This window comes from Taurulus bubalis (assembly GCF_910589615.1).
Source record: "Taurulus bubalis genome assembly, chromosome: 14".
NCBI classification, from domain to species: domain Eukaryota; kingdom Metazoa; phylum Chordata; class Actinopteri; order Perciformes; family Cottidae; genus Taurulus; species Taurulus bubalis.
The window spans coordinates 9,974,917-9,992,769 of record NC_136602.1 but is presented as its reverse complement, the minus strand read 5'-3'; the positions used below and the strand labels follow the sequence as shown (position 1 = coordinate 9,992,769).

At 39.9% G+C, this 17,853-nt stretch overlaps 1 protein-coding gene across 1 annotated transcript in view; it reads left to right on the top strand.

Moving 5' to 3' along the window:
* The window catches only part of adam12b (ADAM metallopeptidase domain 12b), a gene marked incomplete at both ends in the record, with an annotated part of 72,565 nt that overhangs the window by 16,293 nt on the left and 38,419 nt on the right, over positions 1-17,853 (top strand). Inside the window, one exon of the mRNA XM_079230119.1 lies at positions 17,682-17,760. Coding sequence (XP_079086245.1) covers positions 17,682-17,760 — 79 coding nt within the window. The remainder of the gene's footprint in view (positions 1-17,681; positions 17,761-17,853) is intronic.

Sequence of the window (17,853 nt, the reverse complement as noted above, 5' to 3'; positions counted from 1 at the left end):
AATATCACAAAGGCATTTTAAACAGCCAAGCTGTGTTCAGACCCTCAATACATTATATTTAATTATCGTTCAGATTTCTAAAAAAGGAAATGAAATCTTTGGTAGGAAATCAGCAACTAATTAAGGAAGATCTTTTTAAAATATCCAACCAAAAAACCCTGCGCAGTTTTGCCAACTCATATCCAATGATAGTAGCTAGCAGTACTCGCTCCACAAGTCACTCAAACTAGCGAGTCAGCAACACTGACAGCGTGTCCCTTCAGGCCTCCTCCCTCCAACGGCCTTTTTTGTTAGAGCATTTAATTTATTGATTGCTGTAGTGATGTAAAGAGCATTTTAGCAAATATACATTTTAGTTTCTTACATACAACCAACCCTTGTCATCAGGAACATAATGAAATCATGTCCAACAAATCTTCAATTTTCTATTTAATTCAATGGTTCAAAGTAGCATCTGTTTGCGTACTTAACTCAATGTAAGCATGGAGTCTCTTTGAAAAAAATAGGTGAGGAACATTGAATCAATACAGTGTAGAAGTTAGTTAACTTTAATGCTACTTCAGGAGAAATGTGGTAAAAAGAAAGGTTTAGAGGGAAACATTTTTTTGCAGAATCAAGGGAAAAAGAACAAACAACCATTAAGTCGTGGAAGTGAATAGATCTGAATACAAAAGAACTCCACAGCGTAGCAAGTGGTGCCGATTTGTGCTGAGTTATGGCAGATTTTCTGCGAAGGCTCATCCATTTTTTTGCTTGAATCTGCTTAGCCGGTGCAGTTTGCTCATTTGGCACCGCTGCAGAGCACACCTGCTCCAAGGCCAGTGTGAAATGATCGCAGTCATCACCAACACGCTACCAGATCCAATTAATAAACTGCTGTTTGTTAGCACCTTGGCCCTGTCCCAGGGAAACTTGGCTACTGCAAGAAAAGTACAGATCTACTGAGGAGAGGAATCAGCAGGGTCCCCTGTGTGTGTGTGCGTGTGTGTGGGTTGGTGGAACGGGTGTGTGTGGGGGGGGGGGGGTCTTTGTTTGTGTACACCTTGCAAATAAACACCCAATCTTTGATTTGATTGGATTTTGCTGGTTCGTGCAGTCCACTTATTCTGTGTCCTCACATCAAAAAGCAGTAAGTGGACTGCTTCTGTATTTCACAGACAGAATTCGAAATGTTTCCGTTTGTGCAGAGTTAAGTTTTTTTGCACTCTGTTTGTTTCGATTGATTTTTTTTGTGAGCTCTGTACCGGAGCGGCACATTGAGAAGTGATTCTCAATGTGCTGCTCAGCTTGATTTCAATGCCATTATATATATAAATGTCTTTGTCCCACATGCTAGTTCATGGAAATTGGTAGCTTAACATGGTTAAAAATGAAAAACTGTTTTCCCATTACTCTGTCATGTTTTTGTCATGTTTTTTTTGTAAGAGCAATGGAAATGGCCGTGTCATATACAATATTTAAGGCTTGGCCTGTTGTACAGTGCAAATAGAGCTGGACAGACATGCAGACTTGTGCCAGCAGCGGCAGCTTTGATGTATAGCATTGATCAATGGCACAGTTGGCCAGCGTCAAATGATTAATGGTGGCCATATGGGACATTCCACATTAGTCTTGATTAAAGACTTCAATAGTAATGTCTGGGGGACCATTGTGTGTGCATGTGTGTGTGTGTGTAGAGAGAGAAATAAGTATCAAAGGTGTACAGTGTGGCCCATTTACATTACACCTCAATGAGATTCTTTGTAACATTTTATGAACTACTATTATGGGATAGAGATACCAAATACTTTAACATTCTTTATTGTTGCAAATAGAAAAGGAGTCATGTAATCATACAATATGACTGAGTATTGTCAGTTAAAGAGTTTGCCAACATTAGGTTGCATTAGCCACTAAAAGCCACGGGAGGCTTTAGTACAACTACTTAGTATTTAATTAAGTTAAGTTTTAGTAATTAGTTTAAAGATCCCTTATTGTATAAAACATTCAGAAATTGTGCTTTTAAAGGAGCTGCCAGGTTGTGATGTCACAACTATGCATAACGACCATTTCCCAGTTTTTAATGGCAACATACCAAATGTGTCCCATTTTAATTCCAGTTGCAGTGTATTTTAACACATAAGCTGACACGAAGTAAACATGGACCCAAGCTGTTGCTTCGCAACATAATTCAGTTCAAATACATTGAAATAGAGCATTTCAGACACATTGAATGCAGATTTATTCAGACAGACAGCATGAGAAAAAAGCATGTAAACATATTCTTGTGGAAACCACAAATAAGTATGAATCTGAAAATAATATGTCTCCTTCAACTTTTCATTTATAAGGGAAAGAATATGATTTTTGTTGCCTGCTTTATATATCAATGTTGTGTTATCTGTGCTGTGTATACATTTTAGTCAGCACCAAACATTTTTACAGCAAATACAATAAAGCTGAAATGCAAATTCAGCTTTTCAGAACATAAATACATGAACAGAAACTCTTTTCTTTAAAAAATAAAATATCTATCTTTTCCTCCTTTGTGCGAACATGTTTGAGTTTAATTTACTTTAAGTTATACAAGACACATCGTCATTTTGAGTCCCTTCATACCGATACCAAGGACACTGTGTTTATTCAGTTTCTCATTGAAGCTGGATGTGTTCATCGTCCAACTAGCACTCTGCGAAATACCCTGCGTTTCCCAGTGAGAACATTTCCTTTAATTCTTCTGAGGCAGGAAAGACAAGAGGAAGGAGCCCTTTTAAACACATGGCCACATCAAAACAAAATCCTTTGACACAAAAAAAGAATGCCCATAGCTACATCCTCAGTGTGTTTCTTTTATGGGAACGAAGATGCACTCCATTTCAATAACACAGCTGACAATGCCAATACTTTTCTCATTGTGTAGTACCACAGAGGAGGTATAATATTACCCTGTTCGTTCAATGAGGAGGAGCTCAGACCGAACAAAGAGAGATCCCAGGTTTCCTCTGCACCGTAATTGGATCTGTCAAGAATATTAAATAAGTCGAGCTGTATTTGTCTTTTAACGGAGCTAATTATGTGGGGAAAAAATTGCCTGCTTGTTGGACTACCAACTCTGATGCCTAATGGGGGTGTAGAAGGACCTTTTAACATGTAACGAGTCAGTAATGATTGCCTTCCATGTGAACTACAGTATATACAGCCGTGGTACATAAAGACCTGCATGAGATGCTGGATGTTGAGCAGCAGCAAACTTCACAGGCAACACTTGTATGTCTCTGATAGGGCTCCGAAAAATGACAATATACATTGTCAAAAGACCAGCGGTCGAACTGGGTTAACCCAATATTAATGCCATTTGGACTGCTCCTTCCATTCTGTGTGTAAGCGATTCTGTGTACTGAGATCTTTAAATGTTTCAACACAATGTGTTTAAATGTTTTAACACGATATCCCTGTTGTACGGCATACAGCGGTTAACAGATAAATAAAATAATATGTGGAGAAGCCCTGCACAAACCCAGATAACACAGATAATAATTTGTGGTGCATTTTTTATTGGTATGTACTAAAGGCTTATCTATGTTTAAATGCTGGCGTAGCAAAAAAACGTCCCTTTGCAGGATTAATAAAGTAATTATCTATCAATCGATCTATCTATCCATCAAACCTTGATTATTACAACCACTGATGTAATAATCAGTGAGGTTATGGAGGCTATATACACCTTACATGCAGTTGATTCAGACCAAGATCTGTATCTATGAATTATTATGGGCCTTGATGTCTGCCATCTGTCCTGTAAAATACATGTATCAGATGTTTTACATTCAGTTACATTTGCTCTTCCCTTTATCTAATTGAATTACCAGAAAACATGGTGATATTGTGTTATCGTTATCGAGAGATGAAATGACCTTTGTCGGTGGAGAAGTTGTTGGCCATGTCGCCCAGTCGTCTGTTGTGTTGTCCTTTCTGTCTATATCCAGGGTTTTCTTCCCCACTTCTCTCTCCCCGTGTCTCCAACGCTTTCCACACGCATGCTTGTGTTTTCACTGAGCAGCTCTTCCGTGCAGCTTGAGACGCTGTCAAAGCGCCTGGCTTGTAGGTGACTGGTGGCGAACGGTGGAACTCAGGCTGCGGTTTGGTGCCAACGCATGTGCCCTTGGACTTTGGTGCCAAGTCGCTGTGCGACTTTACTTTGGATGCCGATGCCGTTTTGTTTTGCCTGTCACAATCAATTCAAACATTATAACAAGGTTAAACACCAGTCACCTACAAGCCAGGCGTTTCTATTCACTGTTTCACTACACTTTTCTTCAATGTGTTAGTGTGCAACTTAGGTGAAGGGAATTGAGGGAAATGCAATAATTTGCATGCTGGTGGAAAGTTAGATGTTGTTTGATCTCATATTTGATTGTTAAATATAAAATACAAACGTTGCCTACTGTTTTACTCTAAAGTTGATTAATTAACATGTTATTTATAGTTTATTTAATCTATATACACTACCGTTCGAAATTTTGGGGTCACTTAGAAATGTCCTTATTTTTCAAAGAAAAGCACTGTTTTTTTCAATGAAGATAACATCAAATTAATCAGAAATACATTGTTAATGTGGTAAATGACTATTCTCTGTGTTTTTTAATGAAATATCTACATAGGTGTATAGAGGCCCATTTCCAGCAACTATCAATGCAGTGTTCTAATGGTACATTGTGTTTGATCATCGCCTTAGAAGACGAATGGATGATTAGAAAACCCTTGAAAATCCTTGTGCAATTATGTTAGCACAGCTGAAAACAGTTATGCTGGTGAGAGAAGCTATACAACTGACCTTTCTTTGAGCTAGTTGAGTATCTGGAGCATCACATTTGTGGGTTTGATTATACTCTCAAAATGACCAGTCTATTCTTGTTCTTAGAAATGAAGGCTATTCCATGCGAGAAATTGCAAAGAAACTGAAAATGTGTCTGGGTGACCCCAAACTTTTGAACGGTAGTGTATATATATATATCTCACTCATTGTATATGCTGGTCTATTTCTTGGCTGCAACCAGTAACTTCCTGTTGGCTCGGTGTTGCCAACACAGAGGGCTTCGGCACAAAAGAAAAATACAGGGCCACCTACTAACTACATTGGCCAATTAACTATTAATACATGCACACATCCCTGGTACATGTCCTGACTATGTCATGATATAGTGTGTTTTGCCCGAAAAGATCAATCACCACCAGATTAACTGCAGCAGCTAGAAGTCTTTTACCTGCTACTGACTTTTTGTCAGTGTCAACATTATCTGACAGTTGGACCATGTCCTTTCTCTTGTGAATGTGTGCAGTGAAAACCCTCCAAAATGCACATCTTGTCTGGAAAAAGATCTTCACACATCCCGTCTGTTTGAGTATTGATCCGATGTAAATTTCCCCTCTTTTTTCCCTGATGACTTTGTAGTTGTAGCTTTTGTTGAGTTTATAGCACACACTAATCGCATTTTGCCTCCTGCCATCTTTAATTAGTCGGCTAAAGAGTTTGCGGATAAAGCAGAGCGCCCTTGGGGAAAGTTGCCCAGTCTTGAAGGACAATGAAAACAAAAAAGAGTGAGAGAGCACTCTAAGGCGTTGCTTTGGGAAAGATTAGAGTGGTAGTTTTTTGACCGGTGGGAACAGAGCCAAGCATCAGAGCCAAGCTAGCTTAAAGTCTCTCATAGTTAGTTTTTCCCTCTTTAAGTTCCTCCCTATCTTGGGTTTACTTTATCTCTTTGCCTCCCTCGTTTCCTAAAAGTGTGATTGATTTTCCAGACCTGGAGATCTCGGGGCAAGATAGGTGTTAAGCCAGTTCTTTTGACCAAACAATTGTTTTAGTTGATCTAGCCATAAATAAAATCACATACTATCCTTCTGACTCGTAATAGGTGTCTGTATGACGTTTTGTTGCTAGAATCAGCGTGTTTATTAGAATATGTATTACATCTACCGAAAACTGTAGTTGGAGTGCAGCAGATAAAGTCTATTTTTAAGGAATGTAAGCCAAGCTAATGTATGTGTTCCAGTTATTGTAATCATTTTTTGATTTCAATGAAATGGATGAATACATTAATGCAGTAATGCTGTAATGCAGTAATGCAGTATGTCAGTATATGGCATCATCCATTTGTTCACTTCTACAGACCTATTTTAGGGGCCTGCAGCAGTAGAGAGGATGCTGAGGGTGATGTCACTGCACTTAGCCAATATAGTCCGTTTGTGTCTCTCGCCTATAGGTGTATTTCTCATTCATGCGGGGGAACATTGAGTGGAACATCTCCTAATATAACTGCTTTTAACCTTACATGTACTGAGTGGGTCACCAGTCTAAGGAGCTAGCTAACAGAAAAGTCAGGATGCTGTGAGCACAAGCGATTGAATGTTTCCTTTCTGAGGACTGAACAGAGAGCACAGGTGTGATGCGTCTGCAGCCTTCACAAAGTTCCTAGGCTGCAGCTCTTTTTTATTCTAAATTAAACTCTGTGATTTAGTCAGCGTGGTGTCAGTGGAGTGAGCTATTGCCTTGGTGTAGGTGAGCAGAAAATATATTATGTGCGTTGGAGTTTTTGATTGGGTGGAGTGGTGCTACAGATGTTGATGGTGCATAATACCCATATTTATCCTCAGCATCATGTATGTGCATCAGCAGGAAACGCTGCTGTAAGAAACCTGCACATGAGTGATTACATTACCTCGCTGGACAAAAATAGGTTTCTCAAGATAATGAAGGGAATGTGTGAGCTGTATATTATAATGCATTTCCATGTGTTTGTCTATGACCGGATACAATCCTTAGTGTTACATTTGTCATCCAATTACAGTTCCAAGTGGAGATGCAAATTGATACGATTGTATTGAGGCCTGTGTCATTATTGAGTCTGCTTATTGGTTTGATTATTTATCAATACCCTTTTTGAGTCCTGATACATTTTTCTGTGTGGAAAAAAATGTAGGCCTACACTGGTTTTCAGTGTCAATGCAGCTGTTTTATTTTATCTGAGTCTGAACCTGCCTGAGTGGCGCTAATGTTATTATAACGTACAATATTTAATCTCTGTGAGGGACACGATGCATGGTTTAGAAGCAGTGGTACTCACATGTAGAGTATCAAACATGGCATTCATTGATTTTTAGCAAGACTTTTAGCAAGACTTTCAAGACAAATTGCTAGTATTTCCACCTTTACATTTTACAGGCATTACAAGTAGCACCTTCTTCTTCCTTTGTGAAATAAAGCCACACTTTGGACCGTTTCTTCCTCGCTGCCATGACTCCTTCTCATTGCAAATTTCCAGCAGCGTAGAGGCAGAGTTTGACATGATGATACTTTTTTGCAGAAACACATGCCGGCATCGATAAAAGGAATTGATCATCTCAGAGGCATATAACTCCGATGTATAATATAATTTGAAACTGGATCTCAACTGGAACCGCTTCTCAATTTCCATCCCCAGTTCCAAGGCCAGGGAATCAGCCGGCTTTTGAGGGTATCAAAATCACTTTTCAAATACAACCTCGCTATAAAAGCTTGATATTAAAGCTTTAATGAGAAATACCTTTCAAAGTAGAAATCCTCCTCTACACCAGTGCAGCACAGCTCAGAGAATGGGTCGTTTGTAGTGGACCCATGAGACATAAGGACTGTTCTGCTTGAGACTGCACAGCTTAGCAGCTGTTTCATTCTCTCAGTGGTGTTTATCTGATATGGTTAATGCCGCCATATCGCTCACCATGCTATCACCCCCTACAGGTGATATAAAATACAGATTATAGGGAGTATTGAGATTGCTGCTGATACTGTTGCTCCTGAGCTCAAGCCACTGGTCTGCAACATTTTCGATTAGCATTATCATGTATGTTCCAGATCCGTTCAGATTGCAATGCCTGACTCTAAAATCCCATGTGGTGCAGTTTAATGGAATAAACACATATCACCATGCATGTACAACATGCTGTATGCAAAGCAGCCTCTGGCTGAACTCGGATAGGTCACATAATGTATGTTTCAGCACAATGTGACAAAGAGCTAATCAGTGAACAGGCGACTTACATTCGTCAATTCAGAAGGTCAGGTATGTTTACGTACAGCACACAAGCACGAGTACACACACACACACACACACACTCACAGACACACACACACACACACCACACATACGGTATCTCTATTCGCACATACACATGAGAGGAAGTGTGTTCACAATAAATCCAGATGTGCCTTGAAAAACAAGGCAGAGAGGAAGTGCATCATGACATCACTAATGGAGGGGATTTTTTGTCTGTACTGGGTCCGCATTGAACTTGACAACACCGTGGCAGCAGCACAATTAGTCAACGGGCTGTGTGTATAAACAGAGAAGCCGCTGTCTTTTTTTCCCTCCGATTTAAACACAGAGACATACTGTTGCTGAATTTGTTCTGAATCTGCAGAGAAGCAGATAAATGTGTATTGAAAGTGAAGAATATTTTTCTTGGAACAGGAATGCTACAAGAAAACATTAATTGTTCATATTTGTAATATACGGTTTTATATGGTTAAAAAAAAGTATAGTAGTCTTTAATTTTTTTTTTTTTTTTTACATCTGAGGTTCTATTTTTGCAGTTTTGGTCATCATTTTACAGGATATGATAACATTTTACTCACCAATTAATTTCTGAGGTCTGGGAACACGCCGACGTTACTTAAACTAAGTCTGACCATGAAAAACACACTAGCAGGCAAATCATCAGACCACTGGATTTGGTCAAACTGAAAGTAAGCACAGATGAAATGTAATATTCCCAAAATGGACTTGCACCACCAGGGCAAGTACGGATCAGGATCCAGTCTGTAAAACTGGGATTGATGTCGACAACAAACAGATTGATTTGAATCGTATTTCTTTCTTATTTTTCTTTTATTTGATTGCCTCACTGCTGGTGTTTCTTGTCTTGTCCTGCTTCTTTTGAGCAATGTTGCTGCTTCCCCAGGTCTTTGCAATTAATTTGGTGAATGGTATGTTTGCTCTTATCTACCAGTAAGAATGATGGCCAGACCTCCGAGCCAAGTTGGAATTATCCTTCAAGGTTTCATCAAATCTTCAAGATGTAGTGTGCAGTGATCTGTGTAGCACATATAGTCTGATCTTAAACTCTTTAAGGTCAGTGACATTTCTTTGTAATCCTTTTATAGACCTTATTGAGAGGCCACCAGCTTTATGACTTATGTATCCTGGGGTCAGTGGGTAAATGAATGAGGTGCAGTATTGTATTTCAGACTGCTCACACTGGCCATAGCTATCAAGAGAAATGTCAAGTGCCTTAAAGCTAGAAACCCAAATTCAGGGCTCTGATTAGCTTAGAAGCACTTTGTTGTTTTACCAGCCGAAGCCCGTCCAATAATTAACATCTCTCGCTCAATACCCAGCAGTCATGACGACTCCCATTACATTGCATCAGTATCAGTGACAGATTGCTCACCCTGATCCTTATGGTACAATGATACATCAGAGCCAAGTAAAAGTTTCCATCTCTGCCATGTTTGCAAGGTAATGGAGTGAAGAATGACAGATTGCATGCTATTATCTTATTGAAGAATCAGCGCAGCATCCATGAAAGTGTAAAGAGTGGGTTTAATGACGTGAGACATTTTTTAAGAGGAGGGAAAGAATGGCTCGTGCGTTCTGGGGACCAGAGAGCTGAAGTCCTGGGATGTGTGCAGTCAGGGGAGTAACGGCGTGTTCTATTAAAGCGGTTGTCTTGTGCAGCACAAGTGCTCTGACAGCTTGCCGTTTAAACTTGTCTGTGTCAACTTTTAGGACTTCAAAAAAAAAGGATGGCATGGGTGTGGAGGGCTGGAGATGATTCATATTGATATGCACCGGTTATTTTCTTCTTATTTTTTTTGCTGGAAGAAAGAAATGAAAGAGTAAGACAACAAATTTAAGACAAGGGAAGAAAAATGAAAGACAAAAACATCTTTAATATTTTTCTTTCTGCTTAGCTCTTAATTGCATATTTCCCCTGGAGACAAAAAAGTATGGCTGAACAATGAGGCTGCCCAGGGGAGCCGCCATAGATTAATTGGACAGATAGGAACCCTCTGACATTAACATTTATGCATTTGTTTACTCTTTTTCAATGAATAATAATAGGCCACCTCCCTTGAAGATCCCTAGTCACTCATTAGTTCCGGTGTGTAGCTTGTTATGGATGGGAATATTGAAGCAGCAAAAGCGAAAGAAACGGTTCATCCCAGTACTGGGCAGGCATACCAAAACTATTTCAAGAGGTTGTTGAGAATACGTCTTTCTCTCAAACTTTTAATGAAGATTTGATGCCACTCCACTCACTTGTTATCCATATCTCAGCTTCAACATGCAGGTGAACATTACAGGAGGTAAAATGGAATTTTTTATTCTGTTTGGCAAGCATGCAATTAAGCCCCCTGGCAGTAAACGTCTGTCTTCTCTTTCAGAGCATTTTGAAAAAGCAGTACTTCCTTGCCATCTCTTTTTGTAGAAGGTGACCCACAGTAACTGTAGATGATTATTAAAAGTGTTTTCCCCAGAAAGTAGTGGTGTAATATTGAGTTAAAATATTAAATATATGAGAAAATAAAAACATATGGCTTAATATGGTTTGCTTATCACTCAGTACTCCATTCAACACAATTGTTCACAATAGAATCCTCTCACAAAGAGGAGGTTGAGGTTGGATTTGGACTCTTCCTTTAGTGATTAGTGTTTTAATGATAATCAGTCCAAGATCTCCAGAGATTAAATGCTTGCACCGTTACTACAGTAGATTTGTTAAGCATGTGTTCAGCGCTATCGAGAGCATATCTTTCTCACATCTCACCATATGAAGAGTTTTTCTATGTTTCACTGCTTGTTAATTGGGATGATGTTGCCTTCAGGCATTTTGAGTTTGTACGGTCGTCATCCAGGTGCCCAGAAATATGCTATGCCTATTGTTAGGGGAATAAATAATTGATACTCTGTTTTCGCCACACATGTGGCATTTATAAGTCTATATTTAGCTGTGAATAGCTTGGAGCATTAATTACCACCAACTGCCTCAGTGCTAGCTGCTAGTTACATTGGTTGAGGCTGCAGGAGAGCAGCAGCTGACCGTACTCGGAGAGAATTGAGACGATTGGCCTGGATTCATGTGCAGAGTGCACTCTTACTGTACTGAGAGCATTTTCCCTCCCGCTGATTTACCAAACTATTCCCTTTCAAGGGTGCACTGGTAATATGACATCATGCTCTTTGTACAGTTACGAGGGAAAAATATGTTTATTGCGGGAATCGTTTTACGGTGTTAAATATTCCGGACATGAAGGCCAACGGCTATGAAAGAGTTAATTCTCTAACGGCTCTGCGGTTGCCGTTTAGTTACCAACCGAGGGATTTAATAACATGAATGTAGCTTCAGTACAATTTGCAATGTTTCACATCCACCAGACGTGTGCTTTCGTTAGACGTATAAAAAGGTTTGGGGCTCGACCACACTGCCTTTATAATTCTTGTTTTGCACCTGCAGCCTTGCGATTTTACCCAAATTCTGTTATCAATTCTTAAGACCTGTTTATGACTCTACGGTAGTAAAAGCACAATGGGTGGTAATAGGAAGCATATCTGCAAGCATAAGAGATAAGGTTGCCATCGTCATGCTATAAAAGAAAATAAACCCTTTAGAGATTTAAAGAAGATATGGGAGAAGGAAGGTGTACCCAGAAGAAAGAAATTGACTGATACTTTCACACGCTTAAATAGATATCTCACAATTGATCAACAATCTCACGCTATGGACATACATTTTATCTTCAGGCATTCATCTTATACGGTCATACAGCCACCTCGCACTGTGTGCTGGAAAGTGATCAGGAGAGTGGTGCGATCCAATATGGGTAGCTGCAGTACATCAGTGTCTGTACTTCTGCTGTTAGAGGGATGTTGTCTATTTCCCAATAGCCACTGATCAGAATCCCCCAATCAGAAGCCTTCGATTCCCCAAGGAGAAAAAGTGCACGTCCTCACATTTCCTCATCTTGCTTTCCGTCAACACCCATATATTATCTTCAGATAACGGGTCAAGCGGTCATACGGGCGATTCAGTGATGTAGCTCAAATGGGAAAATGTCATTTGAATATGTTATCAAGCTTTTCTTTTCTTTTTTTCATGAATGCCTTCAATTTTGTGTAAAAGAGAGACTGCACCCCCTCTTCCTAACGGTATCAATATACCACGATTCCTTAGTGCAGAGGGCCTTGTTTCTCCCTCTGCAGTATGTTTTACTGATGTGATGACTTCACTCGCGATGGGCTCAACTTCACACACACAGCTGCTGAGTCTGAGGTGAAGGACACAAAGAAAGAAAGTTGTTTGAATTACCTGTACCCTCTTGGTAAAGGACTGATGAAAAGGCATCTGTTTTTTTATTGGGTTTTTAACTGAATCAAACTAAAGTGGGCTCAAGGTGTAAAGCTCATCACTGCAGCAGCTTGTAAGATGTGGACCTGAACACTAGTTATATCTGCTTTCAGCTATACAAACTACATGGTATAAATGGCTGTGTGTTGTCTTTCTTTCTCTGTGATCGGTTTTGTATCTTGGAAAACATGTCATCTGGTTCTTTGTGAACTGTCAGCAGAAGAGTTTAAAAGTGAGCGAACTGCTCTCTCGGTGTTTTCTCACAAAGCAAAGAGGGATCTTGACTCATGTAGGTGCTATCTTTGCTTTGGTCAGTCAATATTTAAATAGGCTTGGCAGATCAGCCTGTTTGTTTGATATTGGTCTGCTGCCTGCAGTAGCGTATATATTGGACATTTTCTTTGTCAGGTTTCTCATGAATGTGACTTTGTAGTGGAGGGACTCAGACACCCTGTTGGTTGGATTGCAATTAAATCTGGTGCAGATATTCAAGTTCCCCAGGGTATGATCAGACTCACTTTGTTGATCCCCTGACATCATATCACGCTCCACCAGCTGATGACCAGCTTCGCCAGTATAATATCTCCACATCTGCTTCATGGATTGTCACAAAATGTGGTGCAGACATTCATTGTTCCAGGAGGATAAGTGTGAAACGGCTCCAAAACTGTTTTATGGATTGCATGGAATTTTGTACACACATTCTTGTTACCCAAAGGATGACTTCCAATAACGTTTGTGTTTTGCTAATGTTTAATATTGTGCCATCATTAGGTCAATTTTTTCTTCTTCTTTGGTTTAGGAGCAAACATCTGACAAAACTAATGACGTTCCCATTAGCTTCAACTGTGATTTGAACTGATTAGCAGATTAATCTATGCCTGTATTTCATGTATTCCTGCTAAACATTAGTATCTTTACATTGTCATTAAGAGCATGTTAGCATTCTGGCATTAGCATTGAGAGCAAAGCACTGCTGTACCTAAATGCACAATTGCTTGACACAATAAACTTCAGTAGTTCAACACAGATAAAAGACTCAAAAATACTGGGAAGCCCGCTCCCAAATAGATAATATAATTAGTCATAAAATTAACATCTGAAGATTCCTTTTCATGACTTACTGTATTTTTAGAAGCTATAGTTATGTAGTTGTTACCAAGAGGAGCACAGATGTACACCGATGTATCTTTGGCAGCCCGAGAAGTCGAGTGAATGAAGGCACTCCTCTAATTCTGGAGTTCAGGGGATTTTTGTGTTGCGGTCCCTCCACTCCTCCCACACTCATCTCCTTCTCTCCCCGGTTTTCTCTGGCTTTGCCGTCTTTGCACACTCCAGTGCACCCACTATAGCCAAGCCTAAGCTGATAGGACATTGAGCTGTATGTAAATCAATTTGGAACGCCAGCCGTATGTGGAAATAGAATTAAACTTGTCAACCACACCTCTTTAGTTCCTCCTCTTTCTTTATCTCTCTTTCCTTCTGTAGTAGTGTGCTCTTTTTCAAGTTGGGCATACAGGACCATAAGTAGCAGCTATAGGAAGGCTTAGGGTTAGGCTCGTGGGGGAGAAGGGATTAAAAGAAATCACTGAAGTTAGCAGCCTTCAAAGGAAGCAGAGAGACTGCAAGAGGAGCCACATTTCTCTCAAATGGTTTTGTGCTCAAGGGGCTTTGTGTAATGGTGAATTATTACATGAGGCATGGAGTCACATATATGTAAATGAGACTCAGCGCTTTACATTTGCACAGAACATTGTACTCTTTGAAAGAAAAGGATGATATTAGGAAAGTTAGGTTTGATTCGGTTCTTTTCAAATGAAACTCATCCAAACACATGTTTGGTTCAGAAACAACAACAGACTGCCATGTTTGCTTTCTGCTGTGTGTGTGTGTGTGTGTGTGTGTGTGTGTGTGTGTGTGTGTGTGTGTGTGTGTGTGTGTGTGTGTGTGTGTGTGTGTGTGTGTGTGTGTGTGTGTGTGTGTGTGTGTGGTCGCTGCATTGTCATATTAATATCTGTGGCAGCCATTCATCGATTGTTGTGTCGGATGTACTGTACGTCAGCAATCCACTTGAGCCAAGAGACGGAATGGGAACAGGAACCTTCGTTCAGCTGAGACATTAATATAAATAGCAAATCATACTCCTAATTGTGTTCAAATAACACAAGTGTGGACAACAGACATGGGCTCGACGGGAATATTTCAAAAGCTAATAGCCTGGCTTGAGGAAATAATCAATAATTAATGCCCTGAAATAATTTCCTGAGAAATCCAATAAATTCTGAAGAGCAGTTTGTAAGATGCTAAATATAAAGAGGGATTCATCTTTAAGACAAATAACAGTGTTTTCCTTCTCCCAAAGACTCTATTAAAGAACCCCTCATCCATCATAATTAACCTGGGCAACTATTAGTAAATCTTTAATTAGATGTCAGACTCTGTAATGAATCGCAATGCACACGTCGGAGCTTGAATCCATGGTTATTGACTCAAGCTATTATGGGAGATTTATAAATTCTTTGAAACGGTTCTTCAACATTTTTGGAAAAGAAAGATTTAAAGTCAGAAAAGTATATTTATATATATGGACTGGGATGTTTTTGTTGAAAGGAGGGCAAATTAAATTTGCACTAATACAGGATGTGTTTGCAGTAAAGATGGGATTTGTGTCATTCAAGCGGTAATTCCCAGCAAATAATGCTCACGTGCTGTACTTTTGATATGTATATATATATATATATATATATATATATATATATATATATATATATATATATACACACACATATGTATAGTTTATCAGACCAATTCTCATATGGTATTGTCCATCTTAATTGCATTTGATTCGTCGCATGTTCCTCTTGACAAACATAGGCATGGAAGTGGGTAGTTGTTGCTCAGAAAGGTATAATCAGATGAAAGTATTCTGCTATTCAGAGAGAAACGGCGCCCTCGCCTTCCTCCTCCTGTTATGAATGTAGGGAAAAAAATCACTGAATGCTGTTCCCCTCCCTGCCTGAGGGGGGAGCTGTGATATGTTTAGCCGTGCTTTGTTCCTGCAGGTGATTGGACGGTGGTATATAAGGGGGAACCTGGGGAGGCCGTCTCTCTCTCCAACTTCCAACTTCCAACTTCAAATCCTTGGGGTGGTGGGGTTAGGAAGAGTGTCGGTAGGGGTGAGACGCTCTTTTTGTTTAGACGTGTTTTCTCCTGTTTTCTGGTAGGGAGATAGGTAAGACACCTGTATTTTATTTTGTTCCTTTTGTGGTAGGGAAGTTAGATTACGTGCACAGATTGTTTTGTTTGTTATTTTGGGCCAGGCTTACCCTGAAGAATTTATGACACCTGGTGGAAAATAAAAGCATCATTGAACTACTCCCCTGCAGCATTGGTCCTAATTTGGGAGGTGGGGAGACCCATCCGTATGTTGCGCTCAGGCTCCCCTAGGCCGGGCGTAACACTCCTCCATTGGGGGTTTAGTGGTAATATATGACCAACACGTCTTAGATGCAGTGGGGATAACATTCTCTATCGGCTCTCAATGAAAATGTCAAATCTTGTTTAGAATACACTCGGGAGAAAGTAAAACCAAGACTGTTTTTTAAAAGGTTGCAGCCAGTCCAACAGCTCAGATATGTTTCTCTTTAGTGGGACAGTAAAAAGGTGAAGAGGGAAATTGTAGTGCCGTAAAGAAATGAAAACCAAGGGCATTTGGGTCATTTCCTGCTGTGTAAGATACACAACCCCACATCACAGAGCTAAAAGGTAACCAGCGATGGCAAAGGAAACTCAAACACAGTAAATACTCATGGCCTCATAAAATGTGCATTCTTGCCAGGGAGTTGATTAAAGGCCGATTCCAACATGTAAATCCTGCAGCTTTAATACAGTACGTGTCATAGTACCAGGGTCCACGCTGCTCTAAGCTGACTCTCCTAAGCATGCCCTCAGAGTACAGCATGTGAGCTTTTTGGGGGAATTACTGCGTGAATGACACAAATCCCATCTTTACTGCAAACACATCCTGTATTAGAGCATATTGAATATGCCCTCCTTTCAATAAAAACATCAGTTTTGTACTGGTGTTATTATGAAGTGGCTGTTTATGAGTGCCACTTTTTAAACAGTTTTTGCACGTTAAGTATGAAGATACATATTTGAGGATTTTTCATTAAGCACACGCTACCCTTTGATGTGTCATCCATTTTTAATGAGACACACCGGGCTCTTTAAAGTGATTACTGGCCGCCAGCTTATCAGATTGGTTTAAGAACTTGCTAATGGCTTGATAAGGCACATTAAAGCGATAATAAGTATTTAATGTAGTTAAATGTGGTCAGGCTCGGTCCGCGGAGGATTCATCCTTATTTAAACAGGTCATAAAAAATGTACTTTGAATGTACAGATAAGATATGAAATAGTCCTAAAGTATGTAAAACATACATTATTGGCTTAATCTAATTCTGGCTTTTGGGCAATGCAAGCTGTGTGGGATGTAATTGATTTCCACTGTGATTTGGACAAACCCAGCTTTCCAGTTTTTAAATCCTCTCCATCTCCTCTTCTGTCTTTATGCATCTCAGGTTTTCTGCAGATAAATGATGAAATGTCTGCTAGTTTTATTGCATTAAATTCATCTTGTATGCATGATATAATACTTGAAAAAAATATATATGTTGTGCATTTTTTAGTTGCTGTTAACATACCTGCTAGTACTCCCTCTCTCTTTCTTCTACATACACACTTGCATGCAACTTGAGATCATTCTGCCTCATGTCAGTGTGATTATGCAGCTGCAAAAAGATGGGTGTTCCTGCTGCTCCTTTGCCAATGCTCGGGGTGGGGCTCACTGCGTCCATCTGCTCATGGCCCTTGGAGGAAAACCATCACACACAGTTTATAACATGTCCACACACACACTCATGTGCACTGAAACCCACATGCACGACATAATTACCTCAGCAGGGATTCTACTCAGTCACTCAGAATGCCAGGGGATTCAAGGACACGTACAAATCACCTCGTAAAATTCACAGAAAATCAAGTCTCTACTGGCCTCAGAATGCTAAGCATTTCATCCACATTATCCCCAAAATCCTTCCAAGCGACACTGAATCCACATGAATAGGTCAACTAAGGGTCGAGTTTTGTTAGTTGTCTTAAAACACCGACTTTTTTAACTTTGGATTCACTGTGTTGAAGAAATACATGGGTGTTTGATGTGTCTGTTTTATTTCCTCTCTCTCTCTCTCTCTTCGTAGGGGTCTTTTTGCAAGCCATTATACTGAGACACATTACCGGGAGGATGGAAGTGCAGTCACCGGTGCTCACAACTTCACGGTACGGTGACACTCCAGTGCGTTTGACATTTATGGTCGAGTTGGTGCTCCGCTGTCACGCTGTACAAACTGACCCTTTTAAAAGTGTTCACAA